Here is an 18,843-nt window from a genome sequence, read left to right on the forward strand (position 1 = left end):
GGGCGGGCGGCGGCAGTGGATCGGGCCGGGTGGGCCAGATCTGGGCTTGCGGGCCCGGCGGCTGCGAGGGAGCCAGCGAGGCGACGTGGCGCGCTCCGGTAGGCTGAGGGCGGCGGCGGAGGTGACGTGGCGCGACGCCATTGGTCGGAGCGACGTGGAGCGGCGCGGTGGACATGTCCGGCGCGACGCGAACGCGTCCGGATGTGCGGTGGAGGAAGAAGACTAGGGTTAGACCACGAATTTCGGAGGGAGACGCATATATATAGGCAGAGGGAGGTAGGAATGTCCAAATGAAGTGCGGTTTTCGGCCACGCGATCGTGATCGAACGGCCGAGAGGATGGAGGAGGTTTGGATGGGTTATTGGGCCACTTGAGAGGGGTGTTGGGCTGCAGCACACACGAGGCCTTTATGGTTCCCCGGTTAACCATTGGAGTATCAAACGGACTCCAAATGGCACGAAACTTGACAGGCGGTCTACCGGTGGTGTACCAAGGCCGCATGGCAAATCTCGGTCCATTCTGAGAAATTTTAATACCCGCTCACGAAAAGAGACAAAAGAGGGTGCCGGAGGACGTAGGAGTGTCGGATTGCAAAACGGACAACGGGGAAAAAGCTCGGATGCAAGAGACAAACATGTATGCAAATGCGATGCACATGATGACATGATATGAGATGCATGACATGAAAAAAATGCAAAACGAAAACAAAACACAACCACGAAGGGAAACTCATATCGCATCTCCGGAAAAGGCAAGAGTCGGAGTTACAAATATGGAAAGTTGTATCCGGGGCGTTACAGATAGTGTATATCAAAGCATATGGTTTTATACAGACTTTTGGAGAAGCCTATATTTACAAGAAAGTGAGTGGGAGCTCCGTTGCATTTCTGATATTATATGTAGATGACATATTGTTGATCGGAAATGATACTGAATTTCTGAATAGCACAAAAGGATACTTGAATAAGAATTTTTCAATGAAAGACCTCGGTGAAGCTGCTTATATATTGGGCATCAAGATCTATAGAGATAGATCAAGACGCTTAATTGGACTTTCACAAAGCACATACCTTGATAAAGTTTTGAAGAAGTTTGAAATGGATCAGGCAAAGAAAGGGTTCTTGCCGTTATTACAAGGTGTGAAGTTGAGTCAGACTCAATGCCCGACCACTGCAGAAGATAGAGAGAAAATGAAAGGTGTTCCCTATGCTTCAGCCATAGGCTCTATCATGTATGCAATGTTGTGTACCAGACCTGATGTGTGCCTTGCTATCAGTTTAGCAGTAAGGTACCAAAGTAATCCAGGAGTGGATCACTCGACAGCGGTCAAGAATATCCTAAAATACCTGAAAAGGACTAAGGATATGTTTCTCGTATATGGAGGTGACAAAGAGCTCATCGTAAACGGTTACATCGATGCAAGCTTTGACACTGATCCGGATGACTCTAAGTAACAAACTGGATACGTGTTTTTATTAAATGGTGGAGCTGTCAGTTGGTGCAGTTCCAAGTAGAGAGTCGTGGCGGGATCTACATGTGAAGCGAATACATAGCTGCTTCGGAAGCAGCAAATGAAGGAGTCTGGATGAAGGAGTTCATATCCGATCTAGGTGTCATACCTAGTGCATCGGGTCCAATGAAAATCTTTTGTGACAATACTGGTGCAATTGCCTTGGCACATCAAGAGACGCTTCAATTCCATCTGCGATCAAGTCAAGGAGGGAGACATAGAGATTTGCAAGATACATATGGATCTGAATGTTGCAGACCCATTGACTAAGCCTCTCTCACGAGCAAAATATAATCAGCACCAAGACTCCATGGGTGTTAGAACATTACAATGTAATCTAGATTATTGACTCTAGTGCAAGTGGGAGACTGAAGGAAATATGCCCTAGAGGCAATAATAAAGTTGTTATTTATATTTCCTTATATCATGATAAATGTTTATTATTCATGCTAGAATTGTATTAATCGGAAATTTAGTACATGTGTGAATACATAGACAAACAGAGTGTCAGTAGTTTGCCTCTACTTGACTAGCTCGTTGAATCAATGATAGTTATGTTTCCTAACCATAGACATGAGTTGTCATTTGATTAATGAGATCACATCATTAGAGAATGATGTGATTGACTTGACCCATCCGTTAGCTTAGCACGATGATCGTTTAGTTTGTTGCTACTGCTTTCTCCATAACTTATACATGTTCCTATGACTATGAGATCATGCAACTCCCGAATACCGGAGGAACCCTTTGTGTGCTACCAAACGTCACAACGTAACTAGGTGATTATAAAGGTGCTCTACAGGTGTCTCCGATGGTGTTTGTTGAGTTGGCATAGATCGAGATTAGGATTTGTCACTCGGATTGTCGGAGAGGTATCTTTGGGCCCTCTCGGTAATGTACATCACTATAAGCCTTGCAAGCAATGTAGCTAATAAGTTAGTTACGGGATGTAGCATTATGGAACGAGTAAAGAGACTTGTCGGTAACGAGATTGAACTAGGTATTGAGATACCGACGATCAAATCTCGGGCAAGTAACATACCAATGACAAAGGGAACAACGTATATCGTTATGCGGTTTGACCGATAAAGATCTTCGAAGAATATGTGGGAGCCAATATGAACATCCAGGTTCCGCTATTGGTTATTGACCAAAGACGTGTCTTGGTCATGTCTACACAATTCTCGAACCCGTAGGGTCCGCACGCTTAACATTCGGTGACGATCGGTATTATGAGTTTATGTGTTTTGATGTACCAAAGGTAGTTCAGAGTCCCGGATATGATCATGGACATGACGAGGAGTCTCGAAATGGTTGAGACATAAAGATCAATATATTGGATGACTATATTTGGACGTCGGAATGGTTCTGGGTGAGTTCGGGCATATACCGAAGCACCGGGAGGTATATGGGCCTTATTGGGCCATAGTGGGAGAGAAGAGAGGGAGGCCTAGGAGGGGGCGCGCCCCCCTCAAGCCCAATCCGAATTGGGTGGGGGGCCGGCCCCCCCTTTCCTTCCCCCTCTTTCCCCCTTCCTTCCACTCCTAGTCCAACTAGGGAAGGGGGGAATCCTACTCCCGGTGGGAGTAGGACTCCCCATGGGGCGTGCCATAGGAGGGCTGGCCCTCCCCCTCCTCCACTCCTTTATATACGGGGGAGGAGGGCACCCCATAGACACACAAGTTGATCATTGATCTCTTAGCCGTGTGCGGTGCCCCCCTCCACCATAATCCACCTCGGTCATATCGTAGCGATGCTTAGGCGAAGCCCTGTTCCGGTAGCATCATCACGCCGTCGTGCCGACGAAGCTCTCCCTCGACACTCTGCTGGATCGTGAGTTCGTGGGACGTCACTGAGCTGAACATGTGCAGATCGCGGAGGTGCCGTACCTTCGGTGCTAGGATCGGTCGATCGTGAAGACGTATGACTACATCAACCGCGTTTTCATAACGCTTCCGCTTACGGTCTACGAGGGTACGTGGACAACACTCTTCCCTCTCGTTGATATGCATCACCATGATCTTGCGGGTGTGTAGGAATTTTTTTGAAATTACTACGTTTCCCAACAGGACTCCCATCCTAGAGTATGAATGCTCTAGGGGAACGGATCGACCAAATTATCTCTCCGACCTCTCATTTTCTGTAACAAACCAAGCATGCCCTAAAGTCTGCCTGTGTTGCCTTGGTGGATCAAGCCTAGCGTTCACTTCTATCATGTTGGATGGTGGTGGTAATGCGTCGCTTCAAAAAAGTCAGGCCAGGAAAGAAATATTGAGGTTCCTTTGCCTCCCGTCAGTGCCGCCGGTCCGCCTTATCTCCGATGGCCTTAGGGTCATGGGGCGCGGTGGATGTTCATTCAAGTTGTGTTAGGGTTTGTGTCCTGCTCAAGAAGGCGAGACAGTGGCGGCTCCCTGAAGATGGAATGAGGTTCTCCTGTCTAGCCGCCATCCCGGTGGTGCGGCTAGCATCGTCGGTGTGTGTGTGTGTGTGGAGGTGTGTTTCCGGTAGATCCGTCTTTAGTGGATTTGCTCGGATCTGATCGTCAATCGTCTACGTTTACGTGTCTTGAGGTTGGATCCTTCCAATCTACGCTACTCTTCATTGATGGCGGTTATTGTTCTGGTGTGTTGGTTCTATAGGCCCTTAGCACGACGATTTTCTGACTGATTACTACGACAAGGAAGGGGCGATGACGGTGGCGCGCCTTCGGCTTATAGTCATCGCTAAGTGGTATACAGATCTGGATGTAGTTTATATTATTTCTGGTGTTCGTTCTACTGTCATGATTGAAGAATGAATAGATGTTCACAAAAAATAAAAAACTTATGTTATCTTGGCTTTGTTTATCATTGGTTATAGTAATCAGCTGACGCGGCCTACTATCTTGCCTCGAACTGAGCCAGTGTGAAATGTTGCACTATATGAAATGCGTTTAAAGTTCCTGCAGTATTACTATTAATTTGTCAAAATGCTATTATCGACCACAAATTCAAATTCATAAGCTATGTTCCTTTCCGCAACTTGCAGGGCAAATTTGGATTGGGATCTTTTCACATTTTGCTCCGTAGGATTTCATTTTACTACATTAGCATAAGCAATGAGATACTAGTGGAGATTGCTATTTTGCTACATTTTGCATTTCTAAAGTAGTGATCTAAATGCTCTTATATTTCTTTTCAGACGGAGTAGATTGCTTAAGGGCGTCTTTTGTTGGCATGCATGTACATAGTGGCTCCGAATGACCTGAAGGGTTAAAGAGTTTGTCCAATTTGAGGAATTGGATGCAATGCAAGAGGCCAGTCAACAGATAGGTTGAAACAATGCATTTTCTGAGGCACAAAAGTAAAAATGAATAAGAAAAGATATTAACCTTCAGCTTTGTTAATTTCTGTGTGCCAAACAAATTGGCATAGCCAGTTTACAGAAATTAGATATGGAAGGCTTTTTATCTCATCAATCAGAAGTATCGCCACAAGAATTTGTCTTCACCCCATCCTCGTCGCTATTATTATTATTGCACTCATTCTACGAACCCCACCCCACCATAAATAAAATTACTCTGCCACTATGTGGACGTGACAATCCTATGGGCCAAAAAATGATCACCCTAGAGGTCCAAAATTGTAAGAAGGAGAAAACAGCCATTGCAGAGTCCTTTCTATGCCTTCTGCTTGGACTTCTGCTTCTTCAGCTCCAATGACGCACCTAATCCTACTGGGGCTTGACCGTCAGCCTTGGCCGACGGACGGCTTGTATCCTTGGCCTCCTTTGCGCCATTCAGGGCAGGACCGTTGGACTGCGGCACTTCAGATTCAGTTGCCTGAGCATTGCCAGAAGAAGCAGCAGACGCGGAAGCAGCAGAGTTGATGAGGTTGAGAATTTGATTGATGTCAGAAACGCTCGCAGCAGGCCCGTTGCGGAGATTAACACCCCTGGCAACAGCCGTTTTTCGGGCTTCTGCGGCCGCCTTGGCAGCGCGCTCGTCACCTCCTCTTACTCTGTTGACATTTGCTGGTCCATCGCCACCAGATTGGATCGCAGCTGCCTTCATTGCTTGGAACAATCCAGGATGAGCCTGCCAGATCAAAGGTAAGGATTTGATACCATCACCAACTAGGCATGAACAACAAATGTAGGGTATTGACTTGAAAGAAAAGGCAAAAAAAGAAGTAGCAATCTTGGCAGGGAAAAAGGTGGATCAAACGGTACTCTAGGTCCAACAGTACACATCTTATACTGCTTACGGAAATGATTCGATATATTTTGGCAGGGAAAAAGGTGGATCAAACGGTACTCTAGGTCCATCACCAACTAAGCATTGAGCCCAGCTGCCGGTCAATGAAAAATTTAAAGCTCAGAGTGCAAGATTTTAGTGTTGCCAGTTTCCATATGAAGCTAACATCCTGAGACCAAGCAGATAAAAATAATAAGAAGGTTGGGCAATTCAACCATCCGCTTTTAAACTACCTGTAATTCGGTCCATAGCATTTTGCTGTGGTGTCATTCAAATAAAATGAAATTCAAAGGGTGTGGTAGCAGGACTTGCATGTTGCACCCAATAAGCTTACCTTCAAGAATTCAACAGCGTTAGCAGAGGGGACAGTTCCCTGGCCTTTTTGCTTCTGCGCAATAACCTGCACAAGAAATTAACTTAATCTCCCATTGATAATACAACTAGGTGCAACACGCAAAGGAAGCAAACTATGCAAAGTAGAAATGGAGCCAAACTTTCCCAAATTTACTATGGAAATACTCCCTAAGTTCCAAAACAAAGTGTCGTGGTTTTAGTTCCACGACACTTATTTTGGAAGTGAGGGAGTATGTTGCAACAACAACAACAATAACAACAACAAAGCCTTCAGTCCAAAACAAGGTGGGGTAGGCTAGAGCTGAAACCCATCATATCTCGCAACCAACTCATGGTTCTGGCACATGGATTGCTTCCACACACCCCTGCCCATGGCTAGTTCTTTGGTGATATTCCAGTCCTTCAGATCTCTCTTTACGGACTCCTCTCATGTCAAGTTTGGTCTACCCCGACCTCTCTTGACATGGAGGGAGTATGTGGCAATGCAAAAAGTGTTGCTACTTTCGGAATGTGCAAGAATCCCTAAACCAAGAGTGAAGCAAACCATGGGAATTAACTTTTCAGCACATACCTGCTGTTCTCGCCCCTTAAATGTATTCAACCAATTTTCTGAATCTTTTGTTCGTGAATCATCACTACCTAACTGTTTGACCAGTATATCATGTGTCTTGGTTTCATGCTGCCACCAAAATCAAAAAGTCAGTCAAATGTGTAAAAAAAATATTCTGCCAATTTTTCTGTCAGAACTAACCTGAACTGAAAGCTTGTATGCACCCATACAGCTGAATGCAATGGCGAGAGCATGATAGCAAACTGCTGTTTGAATATGACCTGGACCTAAAAGGCGCTCGTTCTTCTTAAGTGCTTCTTGAAGATACCTAAGAGCAGTACTCATATTGCTCGCATCCTGGTACATCATCGCCACATTTATAAGAGTTGCTGCAACATCCGGATGATCAGGACCAGATGCTAAACTCAGCAACAGCAGTGTACGGGACATGTGTCGCAGCGCAAGTTCGGTTTGATTGAGCCCATGATAGAACAAAGCCATGTTACCGTAGCTGAAAATAAGGAAACATAGGATTAAAAGAAGATTAACATCAGATTGGTAGCCATGTGCTGATATCAAAGAGACAATGTTCTTGTACTAACAAGCTGAACACTGCTCAACAAATTTCAACTTTGTGAACAACAGAGAAATCACTACCGCTACAAAAAAAGTAGACAACTCATAAATGTAACATCCAAGGTTAGATTTTCAAAAAGCTAATGCTTTTTAACCAAGAAACTGAGCCTTCCACTCCTGCTTTGCAATTTTTGATTTCAAATTGATAAATAGGTTCGTTTTATGGCAACTTGAATCAACAGCAGTTACAAATAATAAGCACAAATAAACCAAATAAAAGTACATGCCTGTGGGCTGTATCAGGATGGTCTAGACCAAGGCATCGCTCATTTATGATAAGCTCTCTATGTTGCTGCACAATTGCTCCTGCTGTGTCGCCGGCATGGTACAAAACCATAGCAAGGTACCTTTGGCAAAATAAAAAAAATAAAGAACAGAAGGATTTCAATAGAAGTTTGTTCGCAAAAAGACATTGTTAATACGTTCACAGTAACAAAGATAAGTTGTTTCAATCAGGAATATTGTTTCATAGGAAATCTTCTTTCTCATCTACTCATCTTCATGGTAACTTGCATGTTTGTAGTCAAACATGTGATATCACAATATATTCTTAATAATGTTTCTCGTACTGATTTATCTCAGAAACATTTCAAATTGTAAAATTACAGTAAGCATGATCAACACAACTCTGAAAATTAAAGGAGGTTTAGGATCTCAACATATGAATTTTCCTGGTAAAAGAAAATAATAATAAAATAAATCACATATAAGTGTGTGTGTGTGTGTGTGTTACCGGCAACAGTTCGCAGCATCCTTGTGCATGGGACCATTGATCTGCAATAAGCAATGATCAGGGGTAAATAACAGAAGCTCAGAGGATTCTCATGCTAAGATGTATTTTACCTGTTGAAGTAGAGAAAAAGCTTCAGAAAATAGTGCACACGCCTCATTTAGAGTTCCCTGAAAAGCATGAACAAGAATTTGCAAAATTCATATATTGAAATATTAACCAGGTACAAGAAACAAGGCGGTATAGGAAATATATACCTCAGCCATCCGGATTTTCCCAGCTTCCATAAGCTTCCTTGCATCAGTACAGGTAGGAACTGAGTGCTTAACGACTGGTTGGAGATTCAAGATATCTGAAGGTTGGAATGGAGTAGTAGAATGCAGATCGTATTTGCGAGCAGCAATTGTTATTCCCACCTATTAAATGAAGAATATTTGGTATGTCAGACAAATTAGATGGCACCATAATTGGCAGGCACTATATACTACGTGGAACATGATTCTAAAAGCAGGCCAACATTTTTTAAAAAAGAAAGTGCCGAAAAGAGCAATGGGAACTCAGAACGTAAAAATTTCTTTTTGTCAAAGACCAAACCAAGCATCATCCGACAAATATATTATCATGCAAGTCTGAACACAGCTAACCTTTTGGCAAAGATTGCGGAGAACTGCAACTCTTTTAGCCCCAACCCTCACATCATCCGGCGCTTCAAACTAAATAAATGAAGCCCATTCGTCATGGTGTTAGATAAAAAACTGAAAACATAAAGAAATAGTAACTGCCCACACCTGGTATTTATGTTTCGCGAACTCCTTAATGTCAGACCAAACTCCGTCAGATGTTAGCTGGGAAAATGCAGATTGACCCTTTTTTGAAGAAGCTGATTGACTTGATTTCTGGCCATTGAATACAGTTTTTGTACCAGCAAAAGGTTAAACAATAATAAACTAAGCTCCAGATAAATTTCCACAGTGCATAGCAAATTCACAGGAAAGCACACCTTCTGGGTTTTCGACTGCGGGCTGCCAGTACTACCTTTTGTTGAAGCAGCCAAAACTTTGCCAAAGAAACAATTCAAGAAATGAGCAACAGCAGGTGCAATATTATGGTCCGGGCTTTGCCTCAGTATGTCCTGGAGTAGCAAGAGCGCATGATGGTTAAATAAATAATATTCTAACACCGTAAGTAAGTTGAACATGGCAACAAAATAAAAGGCTGCAATTTTGAGATTTCTATGACAGAAAGAACTACATGTGACTAATCATCATCTTATAACATAATTATCTAATGTAAACTAACCCACAGTGTGGATATCACAACAGTATGTATGTTGCAATAACTTAATCCTCCCTCCGTCCCAAAATAAGTGTCTCAACTTTAGTACAACAATTATTTTGGGATGGAGGGAATACTAAATTGTGCTCCAGAAGTGAAGATGCACATTCATAGCAGTGCAAGTAAACGATGTCTTGTTCACTACTACTTTCTTTTACAGGCATTCACTTCCTTAGCAAGAAAGCCAACTTTTGCACTTTAAATATTATTCACTTTACAATTGGCAGCTCATGGTAAAAGGACAAGAAATAGCCAGCTCATGGTAACAAGGCTCATGGTAAAAAGACAAGAAATAGGCAGCCAGAGTTGTAAAAGGACAGATGAGCCGCATTGAAAATGCTTGGGGGACGTAGCAACTACCATAGCAGGAAAAAATCTCTAATGTTGTAAACTGTTTGATGTCACAAATAAACAGCTACATCTAGCATAAACAGGATAGGAACAGCACCTTGACAACATGCTTCGCAGACCTAACAATTATCTCAGCCGAAAATAAGTCCCACAGATGTGGCAAATGCTTGATCAAGCCTGCAACCTGAGAAATGGATTGTTTTAGGAACATAAAAATGCAATGCAATGTTTTGATGTATCAGTGCACAGAGACTTACTTTGCCTAGATACCTAACATTTATCCCATTGCTATGCAGCACATCAGTTAAAGTTTGACCGTCCATAGGGGAGACATCAAGAGAGCAAAGATCCTGAACAAACTTTGGGATCACCGTATCTAACAGATACGAACCAACCTTTTTAACCAAAGCTTCATCTGCTTCAATCTCCTAAGAACATTGAAGAGCACAATCTTTTTAAGGTGCAACAGCAGCAAAATAAACAAAGGGTAGTTATTACTTATTAAACTCACCTCAGGACTGCCAGCAAGCTTGTACTCCGTAAATACATTTGGATTGAAAAGAATTTCAGCAGTCGAGTCATTACTTTCAGCAGGTGTAGAAACAGGGGTTTCATCAGACTTGTCATGTTCCTCCACAGAAGCAGCCTGAAATATCAGCAATAAGATTCTAGCGACCATAGAAGCAACAATATCATATCATTTCTATTTAGACTTTGGCCCTTTTAATGGATAAGTGCACAAAGTCATCCAAGTTCTCAAACTTAGAATATAAAATGGAATGGCAAAAGTAATTTGCCTCGAGTCACTGAAGAGAGCAGACTCTTGATCAGGCAACTGCAATGCTACTAATTAAATGCAGTTTCAATATTTTTTCTGTTCCGGAGCAACAAAACAAAGAACTAATCTTCGTTACTGATTAAAACAGCATGCTAATTGGCTCAATTTGGAGGAAGGCAGTCTGATTCTATTCTTTCAGTCCTGCCTCAGCTGCTATCTCCTTTGGGTTCTTATTACAAAAAAAAATTGGATCATCATTATATTTCATTACTTCTTATGTGCCCTTTTGTACTCATTTTTTATTATTGATGTATTCTGAGCAGGGACTGTTCATGACAAAGAAAAAATGTATGTTAATCTTCCCTAAACAAGAGTAGAAAATGCAGTGAGAAAAATTTCTGCACGAACCGTAGCATCAGAACCACTGGCAATGTCATCAGATTCTTGCCCATTCAATTCTGTGGGAACATCCGGAACTTTCTGCGTAGGGGATTTCTTTATGGATTCAGCCTACCCAATTCGGAAAAATTAGATAGTTAGAATTAGCCATGAAACAAATCATGCATCAGTGAAACATAGGATCCTTCTTTTTTTTATTACAAAACCAAAGCTATGCCATCAGCTCACCTCGACAAATGAGGCTACAAGCTCAGGTCTCAACACACAGAAACGGTGCTGCAGTCCAATGTAGTTAGAATCTCGAGGAGTCACTCTCATCAGATCCAAAATATAATGCCTACAGTGGGGGAAAGTCAAACAACAGCATGAAACAAAACTTTAGGATCACATGAACACATTTAACTGTCGGAGCAAAGATAACACGAAAGTGATGTGTCACGAGACAAAAGGAAGAGAAACAAGTAAGAGATGATTTCAGACAGTTTAGGCATGTGATGATGCAAAGTGGATCGGATCAAAAATACACTCACTAGTAGGATATTTGCATGTTCAACAATTCCATAAGAAAAAATCTAGAAAGGGGCAAAACCTTGTGAACTGGCACAAGTAGGCAAAACCACCCTTGGGACTTGTTACTATTATGACCGGTTTTACAAGCTTAAGCTGTTGAATGGCCCTTTTTTCTCAGGAGTTATGTGGTCAAAGAGGTAAATCCCAGGGTCAAATCTGTTTTTCTTTCTTAAAAAATCCAAGCCTCAGGAAAAAAAAAATGAAGATCTTTGACAGTTCATGCATGTGCTAGTCAAGTTCACACCTGACCAGAATGCACACCTATTAGGCTTTTTACATGTTTATAATGTTTCTAATCAATCGATCTAGCTAACAAAGAACCTTTAAGAAACTACAAAAGGCAACAGTTGCAAAGCATTTACTCCCTCCGTTTTTATTTAGTTCGCATATTAGCTTTGGTCAAAGTCAAGCTTTACAAACTTTGACCAAGTTTATATACAAAAATATTAAGATATACAATAACAAATCAACAACATTAGATTTATTCTTAAATGTACTTTCACATCGTATAAATTTATTATGATAAATGTCTATATTGTTTTCTATAAACTTGGTCAAACTTTACGAAGTTTGACTTCAGTCAACTCTAATATGCAGAGTAAATAAAAACAGAGGGAGTAATTTATCAATGAAAACTAGTAAAAGAATCAATGTTTAACCTCAAAATAAGAATTACCTGTCATCACTACCAACGATTCCCTTGCATTCAACTGTAGCAGCTAATTTTACAGGATTGCCAGAACCATCCAAAACCACATGCTCCTTCACATGGAGACGCTTTGCAGCCTCAACTACCTAACAGAGCGGATCTTACTTTAGATGTCAAACGAAGATATCATCATGAAATAAGAATATCCAAATTTGGAAACAAATATTGCTCCCTTCCACAAATACTTCAGGTATGTATGATAGCTGAATCTTTCAAAACTTGCATATGTAATTTTTGCACTGGCATTTCAGACGAAAATCAAGTGGGCACAACTTAGCCAAACCGCTGACGTTACAAAAAAGTGCACTTCAACAGATAATCAATTGTGCAGCAGTCAGACAAAGCCATACATCATTGTGAAAAGTGCATAAGGCAACCAGCGGGCCAGGTGAATTAGTTGAAAGTAGAACACAAAACGATGGATATAGTGTTTCAGCTAGCCTCTAACCAAACTGAGCCTCAAACAAGAACAACAAACCAGTAATCCTCCTACTGTTAGTTATTATGTTAAGCAACTAAACATTAACTAACATACCAACCAGGCAACCAGCATGACAGGTGAATTAGTAGAAAAGTACAACACAAAATGATGGAAATAGTGTTTCAGCTAGCCATATTAAGAACTGAGCCTCAGACAAGAACAACAAACCAGTAAGCCTCCTACCGTTAGTTAGTTAAGCAACTATATAATAACTAACATGACACGACAACCAGCATATTTGAACAACCAACTGGCTGCAGCACAGCACAATTGAATTCCTGTCTGAACTGGAAAGATGTATGGAGGTCGTGACAAACGAAGAATAGTCACCAGACATAAGAAGAAAACCGTCCAATCATGTGGAACAATAATATGCAAATAGGACAAAAGATGATGGCTGACCTTTGCATGGAATGACTCGTTCCAAGATATCTTCTTGCCATTATCAACAGAACCATACAGAAGGGAGTCAGACTTGTCTCCTTGAAGAATACCAGGTATGATACTCTACAGATCCAGTAATAGGTACAAGTTACATTCATATATAAGCAAGCCTTTGCATCGCAAAGAATTACAAAGGAAATGATAAGGTGGCTCAAACATGGATATATGTGGAAAAAAAATACAAAATGCAATTACGAAAATCTTAATATAATATGCATCTTTCTACATTGAATCAGCTTTTTAGGGCATCTACTAATCCAGCAAATATAATTCAAGTATTAAGAACCGACAGCACTTCAAGCATGGAAAAAAAATGGAACCCAGTGGTATAGCAGAAGATCATGATGTAAGCAGGAAAGTGTCAACAAATGCCATAAATAGAGAACTGTTTCTTGCACATACCTGAGCTACAACCCTGTGACCTCTGTAATCAATTATTGCCATGGCAAGATTATAAAGCCCCGAAATATCAGCTTCTTGGTAAGATTTCGTTCCTTTCAAGTCATTATTAGCAGAAGCATAGGTCGCCTGCTCACTGTCTGCTATTTGTGCCTCTGTAGGTCCTTCCAAAACACTGTTTGCCTCTTCAGTTTTTGAATCTGGTGCTACTCCAGAATCTGCCTTGGCACCCAAACCTGGGGAGGGGACTGGCGTACTCCTGCTAGAACCATTTTGGCAATCTGGCTTTTGGTCCTTTGAGATTTGCTCATAGTCAGAGTCAACCGCAAAACTGAAGAAAATGTTGTTGTGGACATACCTGAAATGTATAGGAGCAGATGTAAGCATCTCCAAAAGGAACTGAAGCTAATCAATCAACAGCCAGTCAAGCCACTCAAACAGAGATGATGGTATCCAAAACTAATCAGTTAAAAGTGAAACTGACGATCTAAAAAGTATGTGTACAGTGCATCAAGCTAAAAGAAGCAGACTGGTTGTTGACCAGCCAGCTCCAGGTAACTACTATAAACGCAAATCTTGATTCTTAATTCTTAGTTTAGCACATGTGCAATGGAAGACAAGTTACAAGTGCTTACACTCAAATCCGCTAGGTACCTACATGATATTCTAAGCAGGGCATATTAATCAATGGTGCTTTTTTGAACATGTGACTAGGCAACATCATGAGAAACCCCAACAAGATCCATTCGGTGAACTTGGATATGACAAAGTGGCCTTGAGGACCACAAGATTGCAAATAATCCCTCAGATCACACAGCAATCTCACAATCTCAGTTTTTACGAAACCAAATACAACCAAGTTTCATCCAATGGTCACATGTCATGTGACCTCAACCAACTATGGGTTTGCACTCGGTAATCCCTGCACGGATTACATACAAACAATGTTCACATGCTTGAATAACAATGCAAAATAGATGACAAGTTTCTCAAACTTGATTCTTGTCAATGTAAAATAGATGACAAGTTTCCCAAACTTGATTCTTGTCTAGCTTGGAGTCATCAGTCTCCTGAAACACCCGTTTTCCTTGTCGAGGTTGGAGGGAATGACTGGAGCATGAATTAGTTGAGGAGATAGAACCCCTTTTTTGCGAGGGAGGGGACAGAAACCCTTGACACAACAAGGTTCTCATTATCGTTATTGGCTAACTTCAAAGTTCAAACAAAGTGCCAAGAGCTTCAGATTCTAAAATCATAATTAAGAAGCATGATAGCTACACACATATACCCTTATCACAGACATACCACCCTTATTCATTCAATAACACATTATACCATGACATCAAGCAGACTGACCTCAAATCAGAAAAGAGAAACAGAAGTGATGTGGTAGTTAATTGGCAAACAGTGTGAGATTCGAGTTTTACTCACATATGGAAACATTCTGGATCAGTTGGATTGATTGGAGGTATACATCTATTGATGACACCGACTGCTCCTTTTACAGCAGCATCAACAAAATCACATGTCACTTTATAGAGTGCTCTGCCTCGCAATATTCTAAAATATCCAGAAATAATATGTCAGCAAGGCTTATAGGCAACAAAGATCATGAAATGGTAAATAAGTACCTTTCTTGAGGATTGGCATGAGGAAACTCTCGGCATGACTGCAGTTCCTCATTCCAGTCTCTCTGCATCCCAATCAACTCGGTACCATATGACAGCACAACAGAATCCTCAGCCCTGGCTGCATCTCTTCTATGTTCTGTTGTACATAGAAATGTGGATGCGTGTTAAGTTCAATACAACATAGTACACTAAGATGATGAATAAATCAACATGGAGCCATCCAAAATTATTAATTATTCACCATGGCAAAAAATATATCAAGAATTATTAATCAACATGTGTGTTAATCAACACAGTCCCTTTTATGACTTTTTTAACCTCCCTTTTATGACTTGTTGAAACAGAAATGAGGGTGAGAACTTCCTAGGCTTAGACAAGCCTGATCACTTTTTGAAGATATAGAAGATAATATGGCAAACATGGGAGAATATACTGAGGAAGTTACCTGGCACGGGGTGAGCTCCCAACCAAGAAGTCACTGGAAGCAAGGCCTGAACATTCTCAAAAGGATGGGCCGATGCTTTGCGGTCCAATATTTCGCGAAAGCCTTCAAAAAAATTGTCCAAGTGTCACTATAGATAGATGAAATAGTACTGAGGCCCAGCAAAGTTAGCCAGATAAACTCTAGAATAAACACAAAACCTTTCTTAAACTTGGCGCTAATTTTTTGTAGCAGGCCAACTAAAGTGCTGGCTTCGTGAGATTGTTTCAAAGGTCTTGAATCCAAAACACTTCCATTGCTAGCGTTCACATAAAAAGATTTGGAGCTCCCCGTGATGCAGTGTTTGCTTCCTTCTAATGTCACAACATCAATATAGATGAGATCCCCATGTAACCTATGGAAACCATCAGTGCTTGTTAGTTCCTCGACATCCAAATAGCAAGGGAGCCTTATATATATAAAGCAGTCATATTAACAGACAGATCCTCGCTGAGGGAAAATTACACAGAAAAATGATGCTTTGAATAAAAGCTCAATGGATAATAGCAAACTACAGGATTCAATAGTATAACCCATATGCAAATCAATATAATCCAGTATGGGAGGAATATAGTTAACCAAAGGTGCAGGTGGAGAGACGAGGCCAGTAAATATTAAGAATTGACAGCGGGAATGATACATTTTAGCGCATCAGTGGAACTTTAACAGGATGGAACTAGTATAGATGATACAACTTTTAGTTACAGAAAGATCTTAAACTCTCATGTTTTCCCCCATTCTCCCTAGTTCCTACCATGCCACTAGCACTATGTAGGATTCCTGAATTGTTGGAGGAGTGTGTGCAAAGTACTAGCATGACTAGAAAACCATCATGGTCATGCTAAATTTTGATTGATAAATTCAAGTGGACCATTCCCATAGTTCTAACATACAAACCTACTTGATTAGTCACCACAGCTTCAAAAGCAATGTAGCTTAACCGGCCTATCATATGAGAATCCAGAGGGCTGATGTTTCGAACAATGGTTCTTGCGAAGGTGGAGGATTGAATGATGAAAAACTATGTCCCAAAATAATGAGATAAGGATGTAAATCACAATCGTAAAAATTACCTCCTATAACTTGGTGGAGGATTGAATGATGAAAAAACTATGCTGTCCACACATTTGATTTCTGCTGGTGCAGATGCCAGCAAATTAGTAAGAGCTACAGTAGTATCCTCCATGAAATTCAAACCATCAAGCTCCTGGTGAGCAGTTTTTCCTGCATCTACAGGGGAAAGCAAATAAGAACTACATCAACGACAGGTTGAATTAACACTTCCGCACAAATCATAGTACTGCTTGGTAAAATTGCAGATGGCGCCTCAACTAACAGACAGCATTATCAGTAAACATACAGAATTAAAGAAGGAAGAATCTCCACATGGTATTAGTACCTGCATTTTTCGCCTGTGCAGACTCCTGCTGCAGAGCTAGGGATGTCGATAGTGAGACATGAAGACTAGAAAGAGAGAGCAATTCCCGGACACGGCGGAGATGCGACCTAATAGACCTCTCATCATATGTTGCTGAAAGAAACATTATTTTCAGCCCCATCATATAAAGTAGTTGAACCAACAACAAAAATGGATAATTTGCATAACTGCCTGTATACATACCAGCAACCATCTCCAACGAACAGCCACCAGCAGTTATATCTGCAATCTCAGAAATTTCATTGTAGTCCTCTAACTGGTGTGTTGAACCATCTTTCGTATGCAATATCAAATCATAGCATGTGTAGAAGCAAGTTTCAGGAGCGTCCAAGAGGAATTGTTTGACATCAATGACAGAATCTCCAGGGCTTAGCTGCATATGCAATAGCACAATATTTTTAAAAAAAAAATCCTAGTCGCTGTTCCCAATACTATATGACAGTTCGACAGCGTGGCCTCAAGCAAGCCACTTTGGAAGTAAAAATACTAACTGGAAGTGTGATGAAAATATTATATTATGAACATAAATCCACCTAGTAGAGTAGTGGTAACATTTTCATATGAACAGTCATCAATCAAAATAGTTTTGTGCATATAAGCAGTCAGAATAAAGAAATTTGACCACTTAAATTCTAAAATATAAATCCCATGTGTTCTGGTAAGAGGCTGTAAAATCCAAAAGAGGTAAAGAGAATAAGATTTTTTACACGTACCTGCAGCTCCAGCTTTTCACCTGATTGCGTCTTAACAGAAACAGGGTATAGATGAAGCTCTCCTGCTTGACACACAACGTTTCCTTGTTAGAACAGTCGAATGTCCAAAAGAAAGAATACTATTACGAGAATGCAGCACATATAGTCCTCACGGTTCATGAAATGAAAAAATTCACATGATGATGACAGGAACTAGAATGAACTTGTATACAATGCTACCGGCCAAGTGCAACTGAAGACATATAACCATAGCCAACTGTAAGTTCCAGGGACAAGTTTCTGCCAAATGTAATGCCTATCCAGTGTCACTAGTTTTACAATCGTCTGGCATCAATAAATTAAGCACACAGTTAAATACAGCAGCATGCAGCATGTTATTCGTTCAGCTTAGGAAATTACACCCACAAAATCTAGCCTTGATCTAGATTACTTCATCACTAATAAAGAACCTGTGCAAGTTGGATACTTGTAACGCCTAATGTTCTTATCTGCAACCATTAATTTCCCAAAAAGGTCACGACTTTATGAACCTAAGAGCCAAAATACCACGTTTCCCAGTCTTGTGAATAAATACACTATCGATGTAACATAAACAGGCGGTTGTCCTCACCTTCAGCTGGCTTCTCTGCAGCCTGTGCGGCCTCGGCCGCATCCCCCTCCTCCTTCTCCACGTCCGCGGCAGCGACCTCAGCAGCAGGGGCGACCTCGGCAGCAGGGGCCTCAGTCACTTCCCCGTTCTGGGGCTTGGCCTCCTCCACCACATCAGCGACCGGCTCCACCGAGACGGCCTCCTGGCTGGCGGCCTGCGCCTTGGCCTTGTTCCTCGCACCCTTGGACTTGCCCGCCATATTCCTGCAACGAGCCAAAAGCAGCGCCGCCGCCTCCAAATCTCATCAGTCAAAAACTCTATACCCCGCCGCAGCCGGCAACGCACCGAAAACACGACAATTCTCCCGGCTAAACCCCATCCGTCCAGACCGGGCGCCACACGGGCACGCCGATCTGGACCGGAATCAAAACCCTAAACCCTCGGCACGCCGACGAAGCGCGCGCGCGCGCGAATGGGACGCGGAGTCGGGAGGACGCGCACCTGCCTGCCT

General features: G+C 41.7%; 1 protein-coding gene across 3 annotated transcripts; it reads right to left on the reverse strand.

Moving 5' to 3' along the window:
- Positions 1-4,853: 4,853 nt before the first annotated feature.
- On the reverse strand, positions 4,854-18,595 carry LOC123128193 (clustered mitochondria protein; the record flags this gene model as incomplete). Of its 3 annotated transcripts, none has more annotated exon segments than XM_044548128.1 (28): positions 4,854-5,585; positions 6,079-6,144; positions 6,670-6,777; positions 6,850-7,159; positions 7,512-7,631; positions 8,018-8,058; positions 8,128-8,184; positions 8,272-8,430; positions 8,659-8,727; positions 8,803-8,910; positions 9,015-9,146; positions 9,798-9,884; positions 9,958-10,128; positions 10,212-10,346; positions 10,887-10,988; positions 11,106-11,214; positions 12,124-12,242; positions 13,040-13,144; positions 13,484-13,838; positions 14,912-15,040; positions 15,112-15,247; positions 15,557-15,658; positions 15,754-15,947; positions 16,666-16,822; positions 16,992-17,123; positions 17,214-17,403; positions 17,744-17,805; positions 18,354-18,595. In XM_044548128.1, coding segments are annotated over 28 exon segments (4,114 nt in total), but the record flags the coding sequence as incomplete, so codon positions are not given.
- Positions 18,596-18,843: the final 248 nt, after the last annotated feature.

This window comes from Triticum aestivum, chromosome 6A (assembly GCF_018294505.1).
Source record: "Triticum aestivum cultivar Chinese Spring chromosome 6A, IWGSC CS RefSeq v2.1, whole genome shotgun sequence".
NCBI classification, from domain to species: domain Eukaryota; kingdom Viridiplantae; phylum Streptophyta; class Magnoliopsida; order Poales; family Poaceae; genus Triticum; species Triticum aestivum.